Source organism: Pelophylax lessonae (assembly GCF_965119305.1).
Source record: "Pelophylax lessonae genome assembly, chromosome: 3".
Classification (NCBI taxonomy): Eukaryota; Metazoa; Chordata; class Amphibia; order Anura; family Ranidae; genus Pelophylax; species Pelophylax lessonae.
Genome location: NC_138770.1, coordinates 470,894,541 through 470,907,059, shown reverse-complemented (window position 1 = coordinate 470,907,059; position 12,519 = coordinate 470,894,541). Strand labels below are relative to the sequence as shown.

Genomic DNA, 12,519 nt, shown 5'->3' with positions numbered 1-12,519 from the left:
GATGATAAATGGTAATAGATATCTCATAATTTTATTTTTATCAATGAAAAACTGGCCCATAAATATAGCTATCTTTTTTGGTCCTTTAAGTCCCGGTTCACACTTGTGCGATGCGGGAAGGCTGCAAATTCGCAGCCTGTTCCCGCATCGCAAACGCACCCCTGGCAGTTCACATTGCCATATGCGATACGCAGGGGGTGTCAATGAAATGTTAACGACACCCCCTGTTTGATCGCATATCGCAGTGCGATCTGACAGTTCTCACAGGATCGGATCGCACAAGTGTGAACTACTGTGCGATCCGATCCTGATGGGGCTGGAAAAAAGGGTCATGTGCGTGTTTGGTGCGGATACAATGCGAGTTCAGCCATAAAAACTGTATGGCTGAATTCGCATCCGCACCTCCGATCGCATGTAATGAAGGAGCAGTGCGCTCCGAATTACATGCGATCGGCGCACTTGCAGAAGTGTGAACCAGCCCTAAAAGAGGAGAATGTAAACAAACATAAAAGTCTGTGTGTAAAAAAATAAAGATAAAATGGCTAGATCAAGGCTTGATGTAGGTTAGGGTCAAGATCATTTGTGTGTTTTCAGTAAGGATATATATATATATATATATATATATATATATATATATATATATATATATATATATATATATATATATATATATATATATATATACACACAGTATATATATATATATATATATATATATATATATATATATATATATATATATATTTTTTTTTTTTTTATTTAATGTCAGTGTGTTTAGAAATGATAAAAAGCAGGATGTACACTTTTGTTTCTTTCACTATTATGGGTACAAACAATATATAGTACTAGACCCAGAGTTGTCAGTGACGGTTCAATTTCCATGCTGGGATCACCCTATGGAATGTGCTTCCAGCACTAACACCATAGTATAAATATGCAGCACCTCGGAAGAGGTGAGCTCGATGTTAAAGGTTTAATGTGTTTTCTAAGCTCTTTGCAACTATAATGTAAAAAGCTTCTTGTTAACAATGTTCACACTAAAGTTTACAATTGAATGAGTAAGAGCAACTACCCATTGCCTCCTTTTCTGCGCATTTAAGTGCCACTGCAAGAACCTTGCAGAGAAAAGGACGTCCACCCGATAAAACTTTGAGAACGTGTGAATTGAGTCTTTGTGCTTAAAAGCCCAGGATACTCCTACAGACCTGGTTGAGTGGGGGCGCAACAGTGTAGGAGGAGGTTTACGTTTTGGAGCATAAGCTCTTGCAATCAAGTTCCTGATCTATAATAAAAAAATACTCGCGCTATGGTGAAACTAATGTGAAAAAAGTTTTTAGAGGCAGCTGTGCACAAAGTGTTGATCTTTTGTAAACATAAAAAATATATAAAAACAGCGCTAGCAAAATACAGTCAGGTCCATAAATATTGGGACATCAACACAATTCTAATCTTTTTGGCTCTATACACCACCACAATGGATTTGAAATTAAACAAACAAGATGTGCTTTAACTGCAGATTTTCAGATTTAATTTGTGGGTATTTACATCCAAATCATATTAAATCAAAAGTCTTTAAGAAAAAGACCAAAAGGATCAACCACCGGAATAGCCCACTTTCTTTGCAAACTCTTTTTCCACTGGATAGAGCTAAGCAAAGATTTCTGTGGCAGTGAAAATTCTTTCAAGAGTGACCCAGTCCTTTTAGACTGCACATTCTATCTGTTCATGAACAGGGGATGTTTTTTTCAGGGAATGGTGAAACAGAATGGTGAAACAGAGGAAAGTGAATTTGCACAATCACCTGGCTTGTGTGGTCAGAAGTAAAAGGGCTTTTATCATGTACCTGGTGCTGGAGGCTAATGGAGAGAGAGGTCAGGAGTCAGGTGGGTATTAGAGTAGACGTGGTCAGGTGGGTAGCTGAGGTCAAAACAGGAGGCAGGTAGGAGACAGGTCTAGGACAAGCCAGGTCAGTAACAAGAGATCACAGAAACAAGAGAATCACAGGGATAACGCACTGGAGGATCCAAAGATCAACCAGCAACTATGGCCACTGACAGGTTTACTTTTAAAGGCCGTTTGGCGCCAAACTACATTGGGCGAGTGTATGGTGGTGCGCCAATGCGCCTGCGTGGTTCAGCACGAGCCTGTTTGCGCATGCGTGTGCCAATGTGCATTCTAGTGCCCATCTGCGTATTTATTATGCGCCAGTGCTTATTGTCCAGCCCAATCATAGTACCTGTGCTCACACTTGCTGGTTGTTATAAGTGGGCTGTTAATTGTAGTCCCACAAAACGGAAACAGTCACCATGGATGATAATGATAAAGATAAAAGATTTATTGTAAGTCAAATAGAAATAAGAGTTTCAAAGAAGCTGTGAACGGCTGTGTACAGCAAAAAAACAATTGTTCATGAACCATCACCCTAAACAATGATCCCCGTAGGACTACACATATCAGAAACCCAAACACTGAATGGAAGGGCAGGAAGTGATCTACCTGGGAAAAAACCAACCTGTCTCCACAGTGTGTCATAGTGAGCTGGAAATGATGATAAAAACCAGAAAGGAGAGAGCAGCTGTATGTCCTGCTTGGCTCAAAGCGCTGTCTTGAACGCTGCAGCGGAGGCCCAGTGAACCACACTGCGATCAGCAGGCAGGGAGGCCGGAAGAGAACAATCCTGCTTAAGATGGAATCCCAGATACGGAATGGGTCCGGCTGGACAGCTGAAGCTGCGCTCTTCGTATAGGGAAAAAGATCAAACAGGGATGATGGATCCAAAGCCTGGCCGTTCATTACAAAGCTGTCACCATGATGACATGTTTCGGGACTGGCCCTTCATCTAGTCTAGATGACCAGATGAAGGGCCACGCTTGAAATGTGTCATCTTGGTGACAGCTTTTTAATGAACGGCCAGGCTTTGGATCCATCATCCCTGTTTTATCCTTTTTCCTATACGGGGAGCACGGGTTCAGCTGTCCAGCCGGACCCATTCCGTATCTGGGATTCCATCTACAGCAGGATGGTTCACTTCTGATCACAGTGAGGTTTGTGGGGCTGCTGCTGCATCGCCCAAGACAGCGCTTTGAGTCAAGCGGGACACATAGCCAGGAAAGTACAGCTGCTTTCCCCTTTCTTGTTTTTTTTTCATCATTTCCAGCTTACTGTGACACACCACGGAGACACAGCTCATCACACCGTGGAGACAGGTCGGTTTCTTCCCCGGCAGATCACTTCCTGCCTTTCATTCAGTGTTTGGGTTTCGTATATATGTGTAGTCCTATGGGGATCATTGTTCGGGGTGATGGTTCATGAACAATTGTTTTTTGCATATACATGCATTTATATGCATTTATACATTGCCCACAGCCATTCACAGCTTCTTTAGAACTCTTATTTCTATTTGACGTAAAATAAATCTTTTATCGTTCTCATCCATGGTGACTGTTTCCATTTTGTGTAACTACAAATAACAGCCCACTTATACATGTACTATGATTGGGCTGGACATACTCACATCCCCCAGCGCACCACGTAGAGGTTCTTTTGTTGTTTGTTCTGAGTATTGGGACCGTTAAGGTACCCAGTTATTCCTCCCAGCTGCGAGTGGATACCTAATCAATGCTTTTCATGGTCCACTATAGAGCACCATAATCATTTGTTTTTTGTATTTGAGCTTTTTAATGTTAGTGACACAATGTTGGCCTGCATAAAAAGTTCAGGCTTTGCCTGTCACAGCGCGCATACCCCCAAAGGGGTCTTTAGGGACTGTATTCATAAGACTGCAAGTGTCCAGTCACCTGAAGGGGAAGTCTAAAACCCACGGTGTTTGAACAAATTGCCTGTGTCCTGTATGATTAGGATAAGATCATCCATCCAGAAATGTTGTGAGCTGATAACTTCCTGTAATCTGTCGCTGAAATGTAATCAGGTAGTAGTGTTCCTAGTTAGCTCAGTGGATGACAAAACACTTTCCCCTGTTATGAAGAATGGAGGGAGGTGTTATGAAGTCCTAACAATCCCTGTCCTAGGGTGGCAATGCTTCTCAGTAAGAATGTCACAATAGGACAGAGGGAGCAAAAATGTTCACATACGCTTTGGACAGACCATGTCACCATGCTGAAATTTCCTAGTTAATTTATCACTCAATACAATAAAATACAAACTCACTGGCACAGTATTTGGTTTACAGAAAAGATCCATTGTTTTTAAAATATACTACATGCTTTGAAAGTTAATAAGGATCATGATGTTAGATTTTTATCAAACCAATTTAGAGAAAGAATGACTATAGAATAGGCTGATAAACTTCTGATTGTGGTAAATCAATCCTGTAAATATGCTCACTGTTTTTGCTATATTTAGATGTGACTAGAAAACGCATAAAAGGTTGAGAGGTCTTGTTATGAAAACTAAACATAAGAGTTTCATAATTGTGGGTAGAACAAGGCATAGTAGATGGCCATTTTATTTTGTAGTTAGAATCCTGAGTTTTATTCCAACCAAGAACTTTGAAGTAGTCTTTACGGTTTATGATAGATTTTATCTGTGCTTTGATTTCCTTACTGAACACAAAACATGTACAAGTAGGATTAAATGTTTTGGATTTTATTGTTCACTGCTGCGAAAACTTGTATACCTATGAAAAACATTTTATTGTAGGACTCTTTGAGAATGGGGCCTGATATAAATGTTTCTAACTCTTCTGTAAATGACTGCAAACACACATTGCTATATATATTTCGGAAGTAAAATCTGTATGTTATCAATATAAAAACCTAAAAACTACAGTTTTACAACCAGTGTATCTGTTACCTGTATCTGCACAGTAACAGAAATTACATTTGTATTCTATAAACACTTTGAAACCCATACATGATATAAAATACCTGAGGGTACATCTTGTATGTTATAGTACCAGTTAATTGGAAGACCTGTCTTTGTTATTCCCGTTTTATAACATAATGACGTGTCTTCAGGTTTTGCCTCATTGCTCTTTTCTATTAAGTGGAGTGCTTGGATTTCACTTAATTTAGGACTCACTTCTACAAGGTGTATCGAGATATCACATGTGTTTAGTAGATTTTGAAACTGATTAAAAACCTGAAAAACAGAAAACATGAAATAAAATGAATAAACAAAGCAAAATAAATATAAAGAAACAAAAAGTTTGGAATTTATAGTCAGAGCACTTACTCTTAGAGCCCATTCACACTAGCGCGACTTGTGAGGCAACTTGTGTCGCCCCAGATCGCTTGACATAACAAAAGCAATGTTAATCAATCAGTGCCGTCTTAATTGGCACTACTGAAGTTGCTCCGACTTCAGAAAAGGGTCCTGTACTACTTTGAGGCGACCTGTGATCCGACTTGTCCCATATACTTCAATGGGAGTCGCCTCCTTATCTTAATTGAAGCAACTTGGTATATGGTATATATATATATATATATATTATATATTCCACTATCTCTGCTTGGTCTGTGTGAGTGGCACTGGTGGACACAGATGAGTGGCACTGGTGGACACTGATTCATGGCACTGATATGTGGCACTGGTGGACACTGATTCGTGGCACTGATATGTGGCACTGGTGGACACTGATTCGTGGCACTGGTGGACACTGATTCGTGGCACTGATACGTGGCACTGGTGGACACTAATACGTGGCACTGATATGTGGCACTGGTGGACACTGATACGTGGCACTGATACGTGGCACTGGTGAACACTGATTAGTGGCATTGATACGTGGCACTGGTGGACACTGATACGTGGCATTGATGGACACTGATACATGGCACTGATACGTGGCACTGGTGGACACTGATACGTGGCACTGATACGTGGCACTGGTGGACACTGATTCGTGGCACTGATACGTGGCACTGGTGGACACTGATTCGTGGCACTGATACGTGGCACTGGTGGACACTGATTAGTGGCACTGATACGTGGCACTGGTGGACACTGATTAGTGGCACTGATACGTGGCACTGGTGGACACTGATACATGGCACTGGTGGACACTGATTCGTGGCACTGATATGTGGCACTGGTGGACACTGATACGTGGCACTGGTGGACACTGATATGTGGCACTGGTGGACACTGATTCGTGGCACTGATACATGGCACTGATGGACACTGATATGTGGCACTGATACGTGGCACTGGTGGACACTGATTCGTGGCACTGGTGGGCAGTGGCACTGGTGGACACATACGTGGCACTGGTGGGCAGTGGCACTGGTGGGCAATGAGGAAATGAGTAAAAAAAAAAAACAGAAAATTGGAATTAGGTCACAACACATCATATTCTGATTGGCCAAACACAAAGTCGTCTGTCATATAAGTCACGCAAAATAATTCACAAGTCGCGCTGAAGTCGCGGTAAAATTGCGGTAAAGTAGTCGCTCCGACATGGGGCGACTTTATGGTCGCGGCAGTGTGAACCAGCTCCAAGTCTAAAAAAAATGTTCCAAACTCCCATATATGTAAGCAAATGATAGCGTCCTTGTTGCCACTGAAATATGTAGATAAACATTTGCAGGATAAGTTTTTCATTATCCAGCCCTCTGATTTTTACTTTTTAGCGATAACAGATTACGCCCAACTAACACACAGAACATTTGTACAAAATTAGAATTCTTCGAAACCGCTTGTCCAAAAATATTTTATTTTAAAATTGCTATACTCCTCATAAAAAGTTTATCTACTTGGTAAAATTCAGGAGCAGGCTATACTCATGGCAGTTTATTCCATCTGAAATAGCACAAACTCTTCTCCTTCTTTCCACCCTTACATAAGGAATGTCTACTTGACATTAGATTCTTTATTGAATATACTCTGTCCCTTCGCCTCTGAAATGCGGTTTCTGTAGGACTGGTGTAATGGCCTGTTCCTTAGACTTATGGTGCTGGAAATACTGCAACTAAATCAAATACTCTTGTCAATTTAGAACTTAAAGAGCTCTGTCCAGAGTTAATTACGTACTTTCAATCGAAGATCTCTTTCCACGTGTTGATGGCATAGAATATATACCTCGAACTATTCTTTAATTTATATGTTTTATTGCATTCTTCAGCAAATCATACAACTTGGATAACCACAGAAAAAAAAGATACAAAAGAGCAAAAAATCGGTATGACAAAGTGTTGGATAATCCATGCTATTTTATAGGCAATATATGGCTTGTCTTTTGATGGGTGGCTGCATACAACCTAATTGTGTTCCCACAATGTGAACCAAATAAAGAGAGTGTGTGTTGTTGCGCCTAATGCCTGAACTAGTGTCAGTAAAAGAATTGTGTTGTAAAGTGCAAACAAAGTCTAAAATCTTCCTCCTTAGTGTCCTTGGTAAATAGGAATACACAAATATAAGTATCAATATCATAAAATCAAATCAAGAGTAGAGAGACTAGAGTACTGGGGCCTGTAAAACAGGGTGACCGTAAATGCAGTGTATTCCTGCGAGTACAGGAAATTGTGCCAGTAACAACACGTTTTACGGAACCGTTCCTATTTATGTTTCAGAGCTGCTGTCAAGCGTTCCATATTATTGATCAATTTTCAGTCTTTCAGTACTTCTCCATTGTTTAGTGAGGTAGACCTTGGCGACAGTAAGTGGATCAGGAGGGATCTCTTGTATCTGTGCTTAAGACCCAAACTTTCTGATGGCTCCACTTTTAAGGTCACCCATAATGCAGCTCTCTTCACAAATTGCTGTTTTTGGAGATCAAGCCCACTGTGGTTAACCGTGCAAGTCCAGAAGACAGTTGACACAGAACAACAGTATTGGCAACTGAGCGAGCAATTCATTAATGTTGCTACTAAATAAGATGCCTTTAAGGCCTACACATGGGGTACTTTATACAATCTTTTAACGTATACAGCAAGCAGTAATGCCAAAGACTTATGGACCTGCAAATCCCACTGAAATAAATCAGCAAATCCTGATAAAGCCCTGTGACGAAATAAAACTTCAAGAAATGAACCGAACACAAAAGAAACTTTTCTACCAAGCTGCTTTCACGCCAAAGCTTACTCTGAGAAAAAAAAAGCTTGTTAAATCCCTCTTGGATCCCTGTGCATATAGCACTTATCCCATAAAAATCTGAGCAATACACATTATACAAAATAGATATTTTCTGTAATTTCCTTTCTGCAGCTGCCATTCTGCGATACTGTGCATCCTCATTTCTCCTGTTCAGTAAACATGGTTCAGACCTGCTGCCTGCTCAAGCACAGAGAGGGGTTTGATTTACTAAAGGCATATAGACTGTGCACTTTGAAGTGCAGTTGCACTAATTTTCCTAAGAGCTTAGTGAATGTAGTGAAGCTTCACTTTGCAAAAATATACCCAATCAAATGCATGGGAAAAAAAAAAAAACAGCATTTTTGCTTGCACATGATTAGATACTTAAAATCAGCAGAGCTTCACAACATTCGCTAAGCTCTAGGAGGCAGAGCCTGTGCTGACCTTTCCCATGGCTGCTGGAGGTGGCGGTGGTGCTGGTTTTATTACATGCGATTGCTTTACATCTATATATGAGATACACAATATGTATATTTAAAAAAAAAAAAAGCTACAGGTTGCACTATGGGATGACAGCTTATTTCTTTTATGGGATAACATGCATGCTGGTGGTGGGGTTGCTGGTAGTGAATCTCTGCTGATGTGCCCTTTGGCTCTCAAATGCTTTTTGAATATCCTGCTCCTGTGATCCTCATTGATGGTCTCTGATCCGTGGGTGGATGATCCCTGATTCAAACATGCTGTTTTAGACTACCTACAGTGGGCATAGAAAAGAATCCCCCCCTTTAAAATAACCACATTATGTTGCTTTGGAACCTGAAATGAAGACCGATACAGGTTTTATCCAGATGTATTTACTATAAGTGCAACTTTTAACATCCAAGTAAAAGATGTAACACCCAACGTGACCGAAAAAAAAATAAGAATAAAAAAAGCAAAAACAGAATCAGAGTTGGAAAAAAGGAGCAACCTTCCTCCTAAAACTGACTTGTAAACTCAATCAGGTGTAGCTAATCACCTTCTCAATGCCACACAAAGCCATTTAAATTTCAACTGTGATCAGCTGTAGTCATTTTGATTAGCTCATCATGAAAAGAGCTTTCCTGGAGAATTTCAGTCCCTAGTAGGGCAACTGAAGGAAACAATCAACTATGGGTGGCAAGGCACTGTCAAAAGATCTCCGGGATAAAGTTGTTTACAGTCATAAGCCAAAAGATTGATACAAATAACTTTCAAAGGCTTTATCAATGCCTAGAACAAGGGTCTTCAAACTATGGCCCTCCAGTTGTTCAGGAACTACAATTCCCATCATGCCTAGTCATGTCTGTGAATGTCAGGGTTTTACAATGCCTCATGGGATGTGTAGTTCCGCATCAGCTGGAGGGCCGTAGTTTGAGGATCCCTGGCCTAGAAGCACAGCGAAGTATATTATTAAGAAGTGGAAGGTATTTGGTACAACATAGACCCTCCCTGTATCAGAACGTCGCTCCAAACTGGATGAAAGAGCCAGGAGGATACTGGTCAGGGAGTGTCAGGAAAGCTCTGGCAGAGGATTAGTTAAACCCACAGGCTAATCCTGGCTCCACCCTTCTCATCAAGGAACAGCATTATTTAAGCTGGATCAGAACACAGGTTCAGTGCTGTCTCGTCTTCAGCTTCCCCTGTTTGTTCCTGCATCTGCTACCTGTCTCCTGTGAAATACCAACCCGGCTTGCTTTTGACCACCCCTGCCTTCTGCCTGCATCGACCTCGGCTTGACCTTGACCATCCTTCTGCTCCAACGATTTAATCTGATCTGCTCTTCCTGTGTATGACCTGGCTTGTTTAACTCTGCTTACTTTCAGTTCCTGGAAGCTCCCAGTCACACCCGCTGCCTTCTCTCCACTGGAGTTCTGTGGCCACCTGACATCCTACTCTGCTATTAACCAGCACCAGCACGCCATCAGGCACTCGTGCGACTTTGTACTCCTGCGCCTCCTGTTTACACTACCAGGGGCCCCGAGTCAGAGGTGTAAGAGAGGCCTTCCTCAGCATATTCAGGCTCCACCCGCCAGGTACGTGATAGGGAGGCTACCAAGAGGCCGACAGCAACAATATCACAAATTCTCAACAAATGTGGTTTCTTTGGGAGGGTTGCAAGAAAAAAGCCACTCCCCAAGAAAGGCCACATGCAGTCACGACTGAGCTTTGCCAAAACACACCTTGAAGAAGAGGCCACATGGAAAAAAGTGTTATGGTCAGATCAAACTAAAATGCAATTATTTGGCCTTAACACCAAACAATGTGTCTGGCAGAAATCCAATACAGCTCACTATCCAAAAAACACAATTCCTACAGTAAAGCATGGGGATGGTAATGTTCTGTTATGGGGGTGTTTCTCTGCAGCAGGGACTGGAGCACTTGTCAGGGCAGAAGGAAAAATGGATGGGGCAAAATACCGTAAAATTCTTGGGGAAAATCTGCTGCCCTCTGTCAGAAAGTTCTCAATGGAAAGAATGTTTACCTTCCAACATGACAATGTTGTAAAAAATGACCACACAGTGGTTGAAGGAGAAAAGGGTGAATGTCCTTGCATAGCCTAGTCAGAGCCCAGACCTAAACCCCAACAAAAATCTGTGGAATGACTTGAAGACTGCAGTCCAATAGCTTTCACCATCAAATTTAACTTGAGCAGTTCTGTAAAGAAGAGTGGGTACAGATTGCAAAGTCTAGATGTGCACAGTTAGTAGAGACATATTCCAACAGACTAAAGGCTGTAATTAAACACAATAGTGACAAGGGGGTTGAATTTTTGTTTACATGCTGATGTTATGGCTTTCATTTTTCATTATAAGTTGCACTGAATAAATACAGCTGCATAAAACAAAAACTGTCTTTCTTAATCTCAGGCTGTAAAGCAACAAAATCTGATTATTTTAAAGGGGGATGATTCTTTTCTATAACCTCTGTATACCTTGGGGTCTTCTCAACTGATAAGAGGCTGTATGTGGTGGTGGGGAAATTCACTGAAAGTATTGCTATTCATCACAAGTGGAGGAAACATAGTTTACATCTGTGGAGTGGTGTCAGAACTCTTCTGAGTTCAATAGTCTTTTCTGTTTTGGACTTTGGGTTATGACAGTAGTGATGGTGGTGGGACTCAATGATTGTTCATGTATTTTTTTTGATGTTATGTTTAGTGCACTATTTAAATAGTTATGTTACTTACTGGGTTATCCAAACTGTTTTAACCTGATATTGGGTTTAGCTAGAGTGGTGACATTTATTTGCATGATTCAATTTTAACCACTTTACCACCGGAGGATTTTCCTGCTAAAAGACCAGGGGTTTTTTTGCGCTTTTTTACTGCGTGACTTTAACGGACAATTGCGCGGTCGTGCGACGCTGTACCTAAACGAATTTCACGTCCTTTTTTTCCCACAAACAGAGCTTTCTTTTGGTGGTATTTGATCACCTGTGCGATTTTTTGATCACGCGCTATAAACAAAAAAAGAGCGTAATTTTTGCAAAAACAACAATATTTTTCACTTTTTTTTTATATGAAATTCCCCCCCAAAAAAATGTAAAAATCAAAATTTTTTAAAATTTTCGGCCAATTTGTTTTACGCTACCTATGTTTGGTAAAAAAAAAATCGCAAAAAGCGTATTTTGATTGGTTTGCGCAAAAGTTATCGCGTTTACTAACAAAGGGAAAGATTTTTGTCATTTTTGGTGTTTTTTTTTTTAACGAGTAATGGCGGCGATCTGCGATTTTTTTTTGCGGTACTGCGACATTGCGGCGGACAGATCGGACCCTTGACTGACATTTTTGACACTTTTGGGGGTACCAGTGACATTACTGCAGTAATCAGTGCTATATATATGCACTGTTACTGCAAAAATGACACTGGCAGGGAAGGGGTTAACAGTATTGGACAGGGAGGGGTTAAGTGTGTCCTAGGGGCGTGATTCTAACTGTGCAGGGACAGGTCTACTAGTGTAAAAACAAAGATCAACAGTTCTACATAGTAGAACTGTCTGATCTTCACTTTTACACAGGGAGAACTGACAGGCGGCTTGTTTACATAAGCCGCTCTGTCTTTCTCCCGCTGTACCGGCGATCGTAGTGTGACCGGCGGACATCGGGTCCGCCAGTCACACTCCCGCACTCCTCCGTGAACGAGCCGAGGCGGGCGCGCGCCTCAGCGGGCGCGCACCCGCCCGCTATTGGCTCTAGAAGGAGTGACAGGCGAGCGACGTAGACCTACGTCACTCTGCCTGGCCGGGGCCGACTGCCGCAGTAAATATACTGTGCGCAGTCGGCAACCGGTTAAGACACAGTGCAAAATTTATTTTGCTTTTTACTTATCTTATTTACAGTTTTTTTTTTGATTTTCAATTTAGGAAGAAGGCATTGCCTAGAAACAGAAGGTCGCAAGCCTGAACCATGGCCATAGTGCCTGAGTGGAAGCAATGGCCAGTAGGGAGTCATGGCCAGTAGGGAGTCAG

General features: G+C 41.5%; 1 protein-coding gene across 3 annotated transcripts in view; it reads right to left on the bottom strand.

The window, feature by feature from the left end:
- NDUFAF7 (NADH:ubiquinone oxidoreductase complex assembly factor 7) overlaps positions 1–12,519 on the bottom strand; it is an 88,696-nt gene that overhangs the window by 21,867 nt on the left and 54,310 nt on the right. For all 3 annotated transcript variants that reach the window (XM_082251212.1, XM_082251213.1, XM_082251214.1), the window contains one exon: positions 4,887–5,100. In XM_082251212.1, coding sequence (XP_082107338.1) covers positions 4,887–5,100 — 214 coding nt within the window. The remainder of the gene's footprint in view (positions 1–4,886; positions 5,101–12,519) is intronic.